Source organism: Budorcas taxicolor, chromosome 7 (genome assembly GCF_023091745.1).
Source record: "Budorcas taxicolor isolate Tak-1 chromosome 7, Takin1.1, whole genome shotgun sequence".
NCBI lineage: Eukaryota > Metazoa > Chordata > Mammalia > Artiodactyla > Bovidae > Budorcas > Budorcas taxicolor.
In genome coordinates, this window is record NC_068916.1 from 26,558,022 (window position 1) to 26,574,056 (window position 16,035).

The following is a 16,035-nucleotide window of genomic DNA, read 5'->3' on the forward strand; positions in this document are numbered from 1 at the left end:
GAGTTGGACACGACTGAAATGACTTAGCAGCAGCAGCCATTATAAATCTAGTCCAAGATCACATCTGTCTGGTCCTAATTTCAATAGGCCTTTTATATCAGAAAATATATTCTATGCAGAATTTTCCAGGACAGAAAGGTCTGTCCCAATAGCAGGTAACATCACCTCACCTAAAACCTTACTTTTTAAAATTCAAAATTTCACTTTACATAGTTCTCTCTCAAGTTCCATCACATGAAGACACAAGTGATATGAGCTGAGAGTCAAGAAACCTGGCATCTAAAAAAAATTGATTCATACATTTTGAACTTTCCCTTAAGCTCCTAGGCTGCAGTTTCATCATCTGTAAAAGAGGAAACTGGCCTCCATGAAGGTTCTTCCAGCTCAAGTGTCCCTATGACCATATGATTCTAAATGCTGGAACTTCTTATAAGACAACATGCCTTGAAAGCAGCCAAGGCCAATGTAGTGTGATCACAGTGCACAATGCATTGTAACAATGACGTGACTGTGGGATATAATGTCAGACTTTTACGATGGCCAAGTACAAACCATGAACACGTCAAAGTTATTTTATGAAAGAAAGTTAAACAGAAATAACCACATAGTGTACAGTTTAAGATAATTCCACTTACAAGAATTTTATGAAATTTCTATATGAATTTTTTAAAGCCTTTATCACCCGTATGTTTAAGACCACATGCACTAGGAGCGCTCATGTTTCTGAACCACCTTTCTTCAAGGTGCCACCTATCCCAGAATCAGAATTGCCCAATTAGGACTGATTATGTTTACTGTATTTCCAGATGACTGTGCCATGCATCCTAGTTAAGAACCACGGGCACAAGTTTCTTAAAAAGCTAAACATGCAACCACCATACAACCCTTCTACTCCTATGAACTTTCCCAAAAGAAAAGAAACCCTGCTGCTGCTGCTGCTGCTGCTGCTGCTAAGTCACCTCAGTCGTGTTCAACTCTGTGCGACCCCATAGACAGCAGCCCACCAGGCTCCCCCGTCCCTGGGATTCTCCAGGCAAAAACACGGGAGTGGGTTGCCATTTCCTTCTCCAATGCATGAAAGTGAAAGGTGAAAGTGAAGTCGCTCAGTTGTGTCCGACTCTTAGCAACCCCATGGACTGCAGCCCACCAGGCTCCTCCATCCATGGGATTTTCCAGGCAAGAGTACTGGAGTGGGGTGCCGTTGCCTTCTCCAAAGAAACCCTATGATGCCACAAAGACTTGAAACACTATTGTTCACAATAGTTTTATCTGCAGTAGCCCAAACTGGAAGCAGTCCAAATGTCCATTAACAGGTGAATGGATGGGTAAACAAATTATGGTATAACCACGCAATAGAATATTATTCAGCAACAGAAGGAATTGAAGTATGGCAATATACAACAGCATGGTTCAATCTCAAAATAATTATGCTGAGTAAATAAAATCAGATGAAAAAGAGGAGAGTATGGTTCTACATATATGAAATTCTAAGAAATGCAAACTAATCTCTAGTGACAGAAAGTAGATCACTTATCACCTGAGACCTAGAGGACAGCGGTGGTCGGGAACAGCATGAGGAAATTTTGGGGGGTGATGGTATATTCATTATTTTTATTGTGGTGATAGTTTCATGGATGTATAGATATGTCAGATTTTATCAAGTGGTATTCTTTGTTTTTTACATATGTGTTGTATTGGGCTGGCAAAAAGTTCATTCAGGTTTCTCTGCACACTGTTATGAACTTTTTGCCCAACCCAATATATATATACACACATGTGTGTGTGTATACAAAGTATAATTATATATGTGTGTGTTGCTTTTTTACAGCTAATTATATCTCAATAGGGCTTCCCTTGTAGCTTAGTCAGTAAAGAATTTGCCTGCAGTACAGGAGACCCGGGTTCAATCCCTGGGTTGGGAAGATCCCCAGGAAATGGCAACCCACTCTAGTATCCTTCCCTGGAAAATCTCATGAACAGAGGAACCTGGTGGATTGCAGTCCATGGGCTCGCAAAGAGTTGGGCACGACTGAGCGACTAACACACATATCTCAATAAAGCTGAAAAAATTGAAGGCACAGTGGAAAAGTCATGAGCTTTGGAAATCCTAATATATTCTACTACAGATATTAACATAGGTAACCTCGGGCGAATCACTCAGCTTCTTTGAGCTGCAGTGTCTCCACCTGAGTAATCATCTGTGACTAGCATCCTTACCTTGATCACATCGTGCCCCCTTCCATCCTGGGCTGCAGTAACAGGTTCCGGTGATGTGGTCACAGGTAGAGTTGTTCAGACAGTCACATATCTGGCGGCAGCCATAGCCATACGTCCCTGCAGGGCACTCTGAGAAGGAGATGAGAGTCCAATGTAGCTCTCCAGCCTTGGGAACCTGGGGTAAGGGTCTCACTGGATGATCTGGTGTGCCTGGAGGCCAGCCCTTTCAGGGGACCCCTGTCCAGGAGACCTGAACCATCCAGTGTGGCCTACAGCTGGCTGGCATTCCCTGAGTCACACTGGGACTCTAGAGGCCAGGCGGCAACGGATTGGAGACTGACTCTCATCACGACTCTTGTCTCTTTCAGAGTCTACATGCCCTCCTCCTTGATGGAGGTCTGTAGAGAGTCTGAGGAATCCCAATAGAACTGATGAAGATCATCATTAAGGGCAATCTGAGATGACACCACCAGGCAAAATTATGGGATAAAAGGGGACCATACTGAAAAATATAAACTGGAGATGCTTCCTTGGGAAGATGCATATTTGACTGTAAGCTTTAAGATCTGCCTGAAGGCATATTCTGCCTTGGATTAGCTGGGAACTGGGAAGGAGGGAGAGGGCAAGTTTGTTAATGTTCTAGGTGAGAACTTCATTCACCATGTGTGTGCTTGGTCGTTCAGTCATGTCTGACTTTCTGGTACCCCATGGGCTCCTCTGTCCATGGGGATTCTCCAGGCAAGAATACTGGAGGGGGTTGCCAAACCCTCCTCCAGGGGAATCTTTCCAACCTAGGGATCCCACTGAGGTCTCCCACATTACAGGCAGATTCTTTACCGTCTGAGCCACCAGGGAAGCCCTCATTTACCACAGAAAGCCTCAAAATTTGGATTTGCAGGTTGAAGTCTGAGACACTAAAATAATGGGATTTTTATGATATAGTTGTGTAAGAGTTAGGCATGAATTTCAAAGAATAGACTAGGCATGTTAAATGTAAAAATGATCGTGACAAAATACCGATGCTTTTTGTAAAATGAGCAGCAGGGGGCGATGCACAATTGTGATCAGAGTCCTCTGCCACACACAGGGTTTCTGTTTACATAGGAGCATTAGGAGAAGTCTCCAAAATCAGGACGTTTTAATTTGATGTTCAGAGTAATCATGGAAGTACTTTAAGATGTGCTTATTTAATAAGACTATAAACAGTCTAGCATTTAAGTGAAAGTCAGTTTAAAGCCTATTCTGGCTTCCAGGTATATATACACGTGTATACATGTTTGGGGGGCTTCCCTGATAGCTCAGTTGGTAAAGAATCCACCTGCAATGCAGAAGACCCCGGTTCAATTCTTGGGTTGGGAAGATCCGCTGGAGAAGGAATAGGCTACCCACTCCAGTATTCTTGGGCTTCCCGTGTGGCTCAGCTGGTAAAGAATTCACCTGCAATGCAGGAGACCTGGGTTCGATCCCTGAGTTGGGAAGATCCCCAGGAGAAGGGAAAGGCTACTCACTCTAGTATTCTGGCCTAGAGAATTCCATGGGGTTGCAAAGAGTCGGACACAACTGAGCGACTCTCACTCACTCACTTACTTACTTATAAATGTTTAGACATGTACATACATAATTATATTGCATACACAAAGTGGTGTGCAGGCAACTGTGCAACTAAGTACCTGTTTCATGGTTAAATGAACCATCAGTGCAAAACTCAAATGGGGCCATCTTTGTCCAGGCTAACTCCTAAATATCACTCTTGGTATTTACTAGATGCAAGGATATGCAAATATATTCTAGAGTTTAGGGTTTGGGCTTCCTAAGTGGCTCCAGTGGTAAAGAACCTGCTTGCCATTGCCAGAGACAGAGATGCGTGCTCCGATCCCTGGGTCAGGAAGATCCCCTGGAGAAGGAAATGGCAACCCACTCCAGTGTTCTTGCCTTGAGAATCCCATGGGCAGAGGAGCCTGACAGACTACAGCTCATAGGGTTGTAAAGAGTCAGACACCACTACAGCAACTTAGTACAAGCATGATTCTAGAGTTTAGCAAATAAGATTGAGACAACCTGGCTGTCCAGTGGTGATATGAGGATCTGGGGAGGGAGCCTGATGGAGGGAGCATGATGCTTTATTGCCAAAGCCCTGCCGACCTTTCCAGGCAACAATGCCCCTACAGCCATGTAATCTTTGGTACATCTTTCTCACGAGTACACCCTCTGTAAGCAGGAAGTGTCCTGCACCTTTCCTGTCATTTATGATAAGAAGAGTGAGCCTCTATAAGCTCTAAGACCTGATTTATTCAGTGTGAACACTGAATGAAAGTCACAGAGAAAGGAATAATAAACTACCCTGAAACACGAAGTCTAAGGCTAATGTTCTTACAGCCCTGGGAGCAGCTGCATGGCCGGTAAGATAGAAATGGAAACATAAGGATGGGGAATTCCTACAGAGCATACTCTCCCTGAGTGGGATTTTTTACAACAAGAACAAAAAAATGAAGGCAATATATTGTCTAGAGGGTTGTTAAGATTAAGATGAGGAGTAGTTAGTGGAAACAGTATAAAAACACTATTTAGAGAAAGTTGTCAAAAGCGTAGCCACGTTTGCACAGACTCACCCCCACCCCTATGGTGGATCTGGCTCTGGGTTCCCAGCCCCTCTGAATGCACACTCCCCTTGGGTTCCTGTGAGCTTCTTTGGTGGCTCAGATGGTAAAGAATCTGCCTGCTAATGCGGGAGACCCAGGTTCGATCCCTGGGTCAGGAAGATCCCCTGGAGGAGGGCATGGCAGCCCACTCCGATATTCTTGCCTGAAGAATTCCACGGACAGAGGAGCCTGGTGGGCTACACCCATGGGGTCACAAAAAGGACACGACTGAATAACTAACACACACACCTGGGTGCCCAACCCCCCTGAATGCACATTCCTCCATCGTGAGATCAGGTTCTGCCTCTGCCATGAAGAAAACTTGACTGGCTCTTTTAAAGCTCTGAGCAGCCATGTTCCAAAACCAAGAAGGGGAGGAAGAAAGAGCCAGCATGAACAGATGGAAAATTTGAATACTGTCTTCACCCTCGTAACCACAGCCCCTCCACCCAGATCGCTGATCAGTTCCTCAGAAGAATTCTGAGGACAAAGACAGGAACAGACTCTAGGGAAACGCAGCACCCAGAGATGCTACGCTCTCACACTCACTCTGCTCACAGTGCTTCCCCATGAAGCCGGTGCGGCAAGTACACTGCCCGGAGATGTGGTCGCAGTCGGCTCCGTTTTGACACTGGCATACCAACGCACAGTCCTTTCCATAGAAGCCCAGGGGACATCCTGTGCGAGAAGGAAGGACAGCAGAGTCAAGAGGCCACTGAGGAGAAACTCAACTCTGCCTCCAACGTGTTTGAATCTGAAGGATGCTGAGCCAGCAGAGAGAGAATAAAGATAGTAATGCAATCAGAGCTTCTCACAACAGCTTTTGTGGAGCTCTTTGGAGGAAGCTTTCTGAGCAGAAGGCAGAACAGTTCCATGCCTGGGGCAGTTTAACCATCGCTTGTATCCCAGGAGGCAGGCTGCTGTCTTCTTCTTCTTTTTTTCATTTTTTAAAAATCATTTACTTTGTATTGGGGTATAGCCAGTTACCAGTATTGTGAGTTTCAGGTAAACAGCAAAGGGACCCAGTCATACACATCTATATATCTACTCTCCCTCAAACTCCCCTCCCATCCAGGCTGCCACATAACCTGGGGCAGATTTCCATGTGCTATACAGTAGGTCCTTGTTGGTTATCCATTTTAAATATAGCAGTGTGTACATGTTCATTCCAAACTTCCTAACCATCCCTTCCCGTCCTCTAAGTCTTTGAGTCACTTTCTGTTTTGTAAGGTAAGTTCATTTGTAGTATTTCTTTTCAGGTAACACATAAAAGGTTTGGTGTCTTCTAAAAAAAAAGCATCCCATTAACCCCAAGGATATCTGGGGACATTCCTTTTAGTTTTTGTTTTTTCACTCAACTATTAGAATCTTGGATTCAAATTCCATGAATTGAACTAAAGTACTTTATGCTAAAATTGCCTACATGCTTCTACTTACAATACAGAATGTCTCCAAGTCTGCTACTAGGCCTGTCTTCTGTATCTGTTACTAATTTAGATAATAGCATCTTCTTCCAGAAAGATGTATAGTAGAATTCTGAACTTAACAACAACAACAACAACTGTACTTCATAGGTGCATTGTTTTGAAAAAAAAAAAAACAAAGCAATGAGCCTTCTTGCTGCTGCACAACGTCAAGACAAAGACCACTGGGCTGGGGACATGCACAAGCCAGCTGGCTTTCTGGGCCACAGTAGCCCTGCAGGAGAGCTCAGGGCTCTCCTCCATCATCAAAGCGTCAACGCAGGCTGTTTCCAAGCATCACATGTGCCTTTTCTTACAGTGGTTTTACGAAAGTTCATGTTTCAAGAAACAGAGGCAGAGTCAGGATGCCAGCAAGCGACATCATTGCTACATATCTGTTTAGCACCTACCCTGTGCCAGATTCTTTTCCTACATCTTCTCATGAAATCTTTACAGTAGCCCAGAAACACAGGGATATTCTCCCTCTATAGAAGGGAATTGTGTCCACGTGACACAGCCAGCAAGTGGCAGGATGGCAGGGCCACCATACAAACACAGGGAGGTCTGGCTCCAGACCCCATGTGCCTCCCACTGAGCTGTGCTACTTTTACTTTAAAAGGCCCTCTGATTGAAGCAGGTCCCAATTTTAGAATTACACACAGTGAGTTTTAAGTACTTTTCCCTGAAGAGCTGAAAAACTTTCTATATATACAATCTTGGCAGAATATGCTTGAGACACCATCACAGCTCAAGGTCTACATCTCCTTCTAGAAACTTCCCAAAGACATGTTCAATGTATTCTCTAATTAGTATTAAATAAGAATTGTTTAACTTCTGACCCATCTTTCTTCCTTAGCTCATTTTCGTTATCTGAAATTTTATATTATTATCAATGATCACCATAATGCATGCTCTCTTGTCTTGCCTCCTTTATTGCATTGCAGACAAAAGTGCAGAGATCACTCTTTTTTTTCCCCCACAGCGCTGAGCTGTGAATTCCTTTGTACATTATACCCTATAATGCTAAAAGTCTCCTAGAAGAAGAGATGGTGAGGACATTATGGGATATAAAATGGAAGAAAGAATGAGTGGTTCCTGAAGCATGATCCCTGACTGATATCACCCCCAGAAGGGTGTTCGCAGTGTGAATTCTCAGGTCCCACCCAGACCAACTGAATCAGACACTCTGGGAGCAGGGCCAGCAGTCGTGCTAGTCCAGTCCACCAGCAGACTCTGAAGCTCACTAAAATTCTAGAACCTCTGAATCAGTCTTCTCCCAGAGCACACATTAGGTCAGGCAGTGAGGCTTGCTGTCTTCACTGCATTTCTAGTAACTGTCACTTATCTTAATCTTTGTGTTACTAGAACAACTGAGCTGTATAAATAGGGCCTGGTGAAAGCAGAGAAGAGAAAGACGCTGCACGCTGTCACTTTACAGCACTGTTCCGCCTCAGTGTTCTGATATGACACGGGGACAGCAAGCCTGGAACGTGGCAGCTCTTAACCGCCCAGAGGAATTCAGACATCTAGAGGTCACTAGGTGAAGAAGCCCTCCAATACCAGGAACCCTGATGAGCTCAGCTCATCCATGTGCAGGGTAGGGCCATGTCCCCAGGAGTCCCCCCCACCCCCCTGACTTTTGGTGAGCCTCGGAAGGCGTGCCGCTTACTCTGAGTGCAGTAGAGCCCCGTCCAGCCTGGGGTGCATTTGCATTCCCCGTCGTAGGCGCTGCAGAAGGCCCCGTTGTGGCAGTTGCATGTGTGGATGCAGTTCGGGCCCCAGTGCGCCGGGGGACAAGCTGAAAGCACAGCACAGCGTGGAGAGCTCAGTGCGAGTCCCTAGGCCAGCACCCCACAGAGAGGATCCCACCCGCCTGGCACAGCCCCTTCAGTGGACGGGTCAGCAGTGAGCATCAGGACTGAGAACGACCGTGCTCCACACAGGGCTCAAACCCAGATGGCGATGCTGACGCCAACAGAGGCCATCATTATGATATGATATTCATTCACATGCTGCAGACCGAGGTGGGCAGAGCAAACATCACCCCAAATTTACGGAGTTAGTTACTTAACAAACCCACACTGAGCACCTAGATATGCCCAGCACTGTGCTAGGTCCAGGGGAGATGGCAGATAACAAGGCAAGGTCCACAGCACCCTCTGAAAACTTCGATTTTTGTAGGGAAGGCAGGCAAACCAATCAGCCAGCCAGCCAGCCAGCTAGTCACCCAGCCAGTCAGCCAAAAACATAAGGGCAATAAGGACTATAAGAAAAAATAAAATAGGGAAATGGGGACAAGACTGATGGGAGCTATTCCTCTATGGTAGGTATCTCTGGGGAGAGGACATTTGAGTAGAGATTAGACAGGCAAAATGGTGTGACTTGAGATAAGTACTCAAGGTCACATAATTCTTGTCTGTGATCTCTAAACCTGCACTTGTCACTCCACTCTAGAGTTGTCCCTCGAGGCTTGTTTTAAACATGAAGGCTCCTATTTTCATGTGAGAACAGATTTACTATAAAAACTCTTAACTGGAAGAAGCAGAACATAATCAAACTAAATTATTAGGGGTCATCGCCTATCAAAGAGCTATGAGAACCTCAGATAAAGTAAGATTATGGGGTAAAATGATTTGCTTTATATTCATACCAGTGCTTCAAGAACATAACTACTTAAAAGAAGGGACACTTACAATTTCTATATGGTTATCCAGTAGGGAACATGGCCCCCAAAAGATAATAAATAAATGTGAAGTAATTTTAAAAAAGAAAAAAATTTCTCCCATAATTGTGTGTAAGTTTTTGCCCAAGAGCAAAGGGAAAACAATATGATACTTGAAGTCTGGAATGAAGCTTTCAATGGCTTCTGAGTACAAGACCCTCATTTTGTAAAGGAAAATCATTTTAGTGAATAAGCAAAGTGCTAGCTGTTTAAGTTCTTTCCAAGGCATGAGTTAGATTTAAATACAGTAAGCAGCGTCCAATTAAAATAAATAAATTTATTTAAAAAATAATAAAATAATGCATAAAAAGATTTAAATACAGGATCATTGCATTGAACTCTTAATAAGGGGGGAAAAGCTACTTAAAGTTTAAAAAAAATCTTCTAAGTATTCATATATTATTTCTTGATTATTTAAATACTCATATTTTGATTCTAAAGAGACTGAAAACAAATGGAAATACATGGCTGACCAGTTGTTCCCAAACAAGACTTACGTTGAGAGCAGTCACTGCCGATCCACCCTGGGTAACACTGACAAGATCGGTCAATGGGGTTACAGGTTCCATTGTTGGTACAGGTACAAATTCCTGCACAGTTTTTCCCAAATCTGCCGCTGGGACACACTGTGAATAAATTATAGGTCAGAAACTCATAATTACATCTCATCTCACAGAAACCTAGACTCCTAGGATAGGAAACAACTTTAAAGGCCATCAACCCAGCTGTCCCTCTGGTAAGGTGCTTTCACTCAAGAGCATCCCTCATCCTAAATGGACTCATTTTTGCAAACATCTGAAGCCAAAGACCCTCATCAGGGCATCACAAACCAGGAGACATCACCACACTTTTAGAAATCTCCACTGGCTTCTCACTCAGGGAATCAAAATCCTTCCTCATATTGATTTTTCATGGAAGGCTGTTTCCAATTAAAACTGAAGAGTAGCACAGCTCAAAGAATAAAGAGATTGTGCTGGACTGGCAAGCCAGCTTTCCCAAAGCTCAAAGCCATATTTACAGAAGCTGCAGACACAGCATACCAGGAGCCGCCGCTAGCTGCAAACGGGTCCTTTGGGAAGCCTGAGGACAGACTGCATGGGGTGTGCTCACCACCACATATTTCTGCCAAAGTCTGTGCACCCTACCTTCATTGCAGAGGGCGCCTGTGAAGCCAGGCAAGCAGTCACACAGGCCTGTGATGTGGTGGCAGGGCCCACTGCTGTGCACACACTGCGGGCACGTCTGGCTGCAGCGATGCCCATAAAAACCAGGGGAGCAAACTGGAAACAGAAAGGAAATAGTTATCTTCCCTGAGACACGTTTCTCCCGTATTCCACATAAGGATCTGGTTCAAGTTTGGGATAAAAAAAATTATTTTTAGTGATACTGAGAATTTTCCAAGTATAAATCAACGACAAACGGAATAAGGGCAGTTTTTAAGAATGAAAAGAAGCTGCTACTGCTGCTGCTGCTAAGTCGCTTCAGTCGTGTCTGACTTTGTGCGACCCCATAGACGGCAGCCCATCAGGCTCTCCCATCAGCCCACTCCCAATGGAGTGGGTTGCCATTTCCTTCTCCAGTGCATGAAAGTGAAAAGTGAAAGTGAAATCGCTCAGTCATGTCCGACTCTTCACGACCCCATGGACTGCAGCCTACCAGGCTCCTCCGTCCATGGGATTTTCCAGGCAAGAGTACTGGAGTGGGGTGCCATCGCCTTCTCCGTGAAAAGAAGCTAGCAAACTCTGAATTGCTTGAGGGCAAGCAAATGTCTTAGTTCTCTTTATTTTCCCATTTATGGCCCCAATTAGCTTGAAGCTTGGCATAAAGCAAGGGCCTAGAGAATTTTCATTGAGCAAATAAATGAGAGAAAGAAAATTCTAAATACTAACAAGGCCCAAATAAATACTCACATGTTAATCCTTTATTCCTTAAGAGTCATTACTGGCAATAAATAGATCTACAGTCAGAATTAAAAGATTGTTCCTCCTCAAAATGGTTCAGGTTAATGATTGTGATTGAAAAGTGAAAAAGCAAAATGCTTCATAATTAGGTTCTTCACAAAACATTATTTGGATTTAAGTATAGAAAGACAGCATAGAACTCTTAGTACAAAAACTAATAATTAAAAAATAGAATAATGTATCTTATAATTAGTCATATATTCATTTTTTATTACATTTACTAAAAGACTTAGGGAAATCTTATGGATTCACACTCTCTAACTTGAAAATTCTATTGACGCATGTCATCAGTCCCCATTTTTAACTCTGCAATCCTTTTTCCCCCAGAGCACTGGCTTTCAGACTACGAGCAGGATGTATAATTTGCCGCTAGGTTTGGCTGATGTTGACTTCTGGTAATTGAGGTAAGGCCAATGCCAAAATGGCCGAATAAAATAGTTACAGGTCAATGGATTTCTGGAACACCATTTGCAAGGTTTAAGGCAGGATCAAGAAACCAACAATGGTGCCAATGAGGCAATGAAATCATTACTGAGAAGAAATGGCTAGAGCCCCATCTGTTAGCTTAGTCCTGCAGGATGGAAAAAATGAAGCCTTTGGGGCAGGGCTATGGAGCAAGGACAGCTCTGAAAAGGACAGGATGACCTACACCACTCCTCTGCTCTCGACTGCAACAGATCATCTCTATGAACTGAGAGATAATAATTTTGTACACGGTGATCTGAGAAGGGAAGACGGGAAGTGGCGGCTAACGAGACACTTACTTCTCTGACAAGTGGTGCCTCGGAACCCCGGCGCACACTCACAGATGCCGTCATCGGGGGAGCAGGAAGCCCCGTTTTTACAGTAGCAGGGAAGGGAGCAGTTGGGGCCCCAGCGCCCCTCAGCACACACGCTGTCACAGTGGACACCTGGAACGAGGCACACGGGAAGGCTGAGTGAGACGCCGTGAGGGTGGGCACCTTGGACGCTAAGTCAGAGACCAGGACCCAGGTCACCATATCAAACCTGAGTTATCATGAGCAGCAGTGAGCAGGGATGATCCAAAACTTAAAATCCACGTATACACAGCAGTTCATCATCATATATTGTATCATATATCATAACATTAAAATAATCCCAGGACTATTCTCTATAGCATCATAAAGGAGAAGGAATAAAACATCTTTGTTATACTGATTTTTCTTTCTTAGGAGGAGAAAGCAAAGAAGCCCAAGGGCTCTGTCTATTGAAGGCAAAATTTATCAAAAATACTATATGATTTAGCCATCAGTGCCTTCCTCCCTTCCCCATTCTTTATTTTTTATAGAAAAGTAGGCAAAGCATAGAAAGATAAAGTAAGAAAAAGGTGGTTAAATAATTTTACATAAAGAAAATCTTCCCCTGGAGCAAACAAACAAAATTTTTAAATATTTTGAAAATACATTATGCAAGACAGAAAGATATACTAATCTGTGCCGCCAAAGTCCTCTTTAAACATTTAATCCAGCACAGGCAGGATATCACAAATGATCTTACTCACAGCTGTTATCTAAGTGATTGATTATTGAGAACCCATAAGCAGGTATTTAACTCTTAGTCTGGAAACAGAGAAACTTTAGAGTCAGTCACCAGTGAACAAATACCTGAAAGAAACATAGAGAAAATCCAAAGTTGCAAAAAATAAAACCAGGTTTTATTTCAGATAAATGGAAGTCTCCTCTGGAAATTCGTATTCGAAATACCATAGGGGCCTCTTTCTTGTAAGTCACAGTACTTCACAACTCAAAGAAATGCTCTCTGTATTGAGAGGCAATGAGTTCTAATTAGGAGGGAACCAGCGACTGCTGGCCTCCGACCAAGGGAAAACATGGTAAGAAGCAGCCCACTCCCACTCTGACGATTCCAGAATGAGAATTCTGCTTGCACTAAGGAGGCTGACAAGTCCATGTTTTGTATTACAGTTTTTGCTCTTAAATTGATTAGGAGAAAAGTTACCATGCCTTGAACCTTAATACAGAAGCAGTTCCAAACCCTAACGTGAACCCTGTTAGTTGGTGGCCAGTCATTTCTACCGAAATAACTCCACTTTTCACTCTTCCCGGTTCTCTCCATCTGAAAGTCTTCCTCGTGGTACAGGCCGTTAAACAGGCATGAAAAAGCACAGGCCTCATTGTGTCTCGCTGGAATTGACAACAGACTGTTATTTCAGCCTGGACTGCTGGCTGAAGAAAGGCGAGCAGGCCTGTCAGAAGCCAACTGGGGTTTAAGTGTTCCCCGTAGAATAAAATGCAGAATTCTGGTCTACTATGATTTTTTTCCCCTTGAGCTCACAAATATTTGATCTCTCTTGCAAATCTCTTTTGAAAAACTGAGATGGGACTGCAAATGCTCTATTCTCTAAGCACGCTAAAACAGTCCCAAAGTCTAAGCTAGTGTTCTGACTCACAATTAATAGGCAGACGCAGCAAATGGACTAAGGACCAAACCACTTAGAAAGAGGCTGCAAATCGAAAGTCTGTTTTGCAAACTTGAAAGAAGTACCCCCAAAGGTAACCTGTTTCTTTCTCTAATTCAAGTTCAGGTTCCGATCATGAGCCAGGACTCCTGTGTTACAGCAGGTAAAATGGGATACTTGTCTCATAGAGACCCAGACAACCCTGGCCATTTTGGTCTGGAGTTACCTAGGCAAATCCCACTTAGGATTTTAGAGAAGGGGAAGCTGAGTGAATATTTGGATAATCTGAAAATCACCCTGAAAATTAATCCTGAGTTTTGACACTGTTTTTTGGGGGGTAGGAGTTTGAGGGAGGTAGAGATATAGCCATTTACATGGTTTAGTTTATCAGCTACTTAACAGATTTTTACATGACATTTCATAAAGTGCAGTTAAAATGGAACGGAATACACTCTACATTGAAAAGCATATGCTGCTTTTCCACATTAGAGATTATCATGATTTACATATTAATTAGCGCTTTCTCAATTAGAGCATGTTCAGAAAAATAACTCCAGGGCAGACTGGCAAATCAGAATAAAGGGATCCTTTTTTTATACCTATCTCCTCCTCCGTAATAAGTTTGTCCAGCTGGTTAGCATAACAATCAGTTAAAATCAACTTTATCAAGGTAATTTTCATAGATGTAACAAGGCCCCTGATGTAGCAAGGAGATCCATAGCAAAGATAAGCTTTTTTTCTCATAATTTACCCATCATTTCATTTCTGAAGAATCAGGTAATTCTAGAGATCACCTATCAAGACTTCTTTCTCTAATCATGTGAGTATATCTCAACAGAATCAAGCTCACATTTAAATAATTTATTTTAGGGCCGCAAAGAAGTCTTTTTTGGCAAGTAAATTTTAACAATTCTATTACCAACTCCCCCTGAAAATTCAATTCCTTTTCTTTTTCCTCTATCACTAGTAACAGTCAGTCATCATTTTGCAGATATTAATGCCAAGTCTATTTGGAGACAAACATAAGGCATGTCTCAGTCAGGTGGCAACTCCAGGAAAAAGGCATGAAGCTGTCTTTTCCCCTCTTGCTTCACCTTTTTCTCCTGTTGCTATGCATCCCTTTCAGACCTCTGTGCCCTTCTGTCATCTTTTGCTTCATCTTATAGTCAGAAAGGGATAAGATAACTTTATTATTACTGAGGGGTTATCACCTTTAGAAAATTAGTATTTTAGAAAGCATACCTGTTAGGAGCCCAAGAAATAAATCACTGTGAAATTTAAATCTGAAAGGCTAACTGGAATTCAGGAAGTAGCCCTGGGATAAGTGCTTTTCTAGGTCACAGTTAGTGTATGAACAATGATGTGCCCTCCATATTAGGCTAACCCTAAAGTGAAACTTTCTCCAGGATAGGGAATTGTAAGTTTGCTTTAACTATTTTGTGGGGTAAGGTAGGCGGCTGGGTGTTGTGTGTGAGTGTCTGTTTTATGCCTTACTTATTTCCACTGATTTCATCTTACTCTTTGCCAACCTTGCTGGAGTCCTATAAGACACCTTTTTGTTTCCTTGTTTCAAAGACAGAAAAGAGAATTCAGCTCAATAAAGATTGAAGGGGTCTAGACACTGCTGGCTTGCTAATGACAGGTTCTCTAAGAAAGACCTCCAACTCTAGAGTGACAATGGCCCCAGGAAAGACATATCCAATCCTGTCTGGAGATGATGATCAGGGAAGGAAGTAGCTTGTGAAGGTGGAGGAGGGTCCCAGGCTAATAGCATGGTGGTGCAAGGCTCAAGCCCTAAGAAGTATGTGTCTATCCTTCAGAAGTCAAAAGTGTTGGTGACAGCTGAAATTGGTGCTGGGAAAAGCAAGAAAGACAGTGAGGCAGCCAAGCAGTAGTCACAAAAGGAGGAGTCAAGGATGCCATTCTATGCAGTATGAGCTTCCTCCTGGGTTAACAGTGAAAAAAATGGCAAGGTCTTGAACTAAATCAATGGCACCTGAGGGAGATGAATTCCAGAGAAGTACAGAAGAGAATGCAGGTGAAAGACCACTCTCCGGTCCATACTCCATCCAGGGTAATATAAGAATTCTCCCAGCCCCATGAGAGGTGGTGCCTACTACTGTCACTGCAGTGCCCAGTACATGAAGGATGCTAAATAAATGTCTTTTGAATGAGTCAATAAGCACAGTTCCTCTTTCCAACATAATATTCAGGACCATTTTCTAATTGGATGGAGCAACCATACCATTCTTTGTTTCTCTGAAGAAGATATGAGAAGAACATTCAAACCAGGAAGCCCAACATGTTAACATTCTGTATACCTAAAATGAGGACCCTAGCTAGCTAAGCGAGTGGAAATGTCTGCCTTCCTTATCTGGGGCAAGACAGACTTTCATTAGCTCAGGTCTGTGATTTTAAATGTTAGTCCAGATTATAAAGCAACCGGAGATCTAAAGGATATCTTGAGGAAATTCCTTTGGAATGTTTATCAAAGTACAGATAGAGGCTTTAATATGAGTTACTTCGGGAAACAATTTCCTACACTATTTGGAAGAAGGGACAAAACAGAAAGGGTATATCTTTAAATTTGTAGGAG

At 43.1% G+C, this 16,035-nt stretch overlaps 1 protein-coding gene across 1 annotated transcript in view; it reads right to left on the reverse strand.

The window, feature by feature from the left end:
• MEGF10 (multiple EGF like domains 10) overlaps positions 1-16,035 on the reverse strand; it is a 137,590-nt gene that overhangs the window by 13,715 nt on the left and 107,840 nt on the right. The window contains exons 13-18 of the mRNA XM_052643017.1: positions 11,767-11,913; positions 10,187-10,321; positions 9,539-9,667; positions 7,989-8,117; positions 5,406-5,534; positions 2,218-2,346 (exon numbers count right to left, since the gene is read on the reverse strand). Coding sequence (XP_052498977.1) covers positions 2,218-2,346; positions 5,406-5,534; positions 7,989-8,117; positions 9,539-9,667; positions 10,187-10,321; positions 11,767-11,913 — 798 coding nt within the window. The remainder of the gene's footprint in view (positions 1-2,217; positions 2,347-5,405; positions 5,535-7,988; positions 8,118-9,538; positions 9,668-10,186; positions 10,322-11,766; positions 11,914-16,035) is intronic.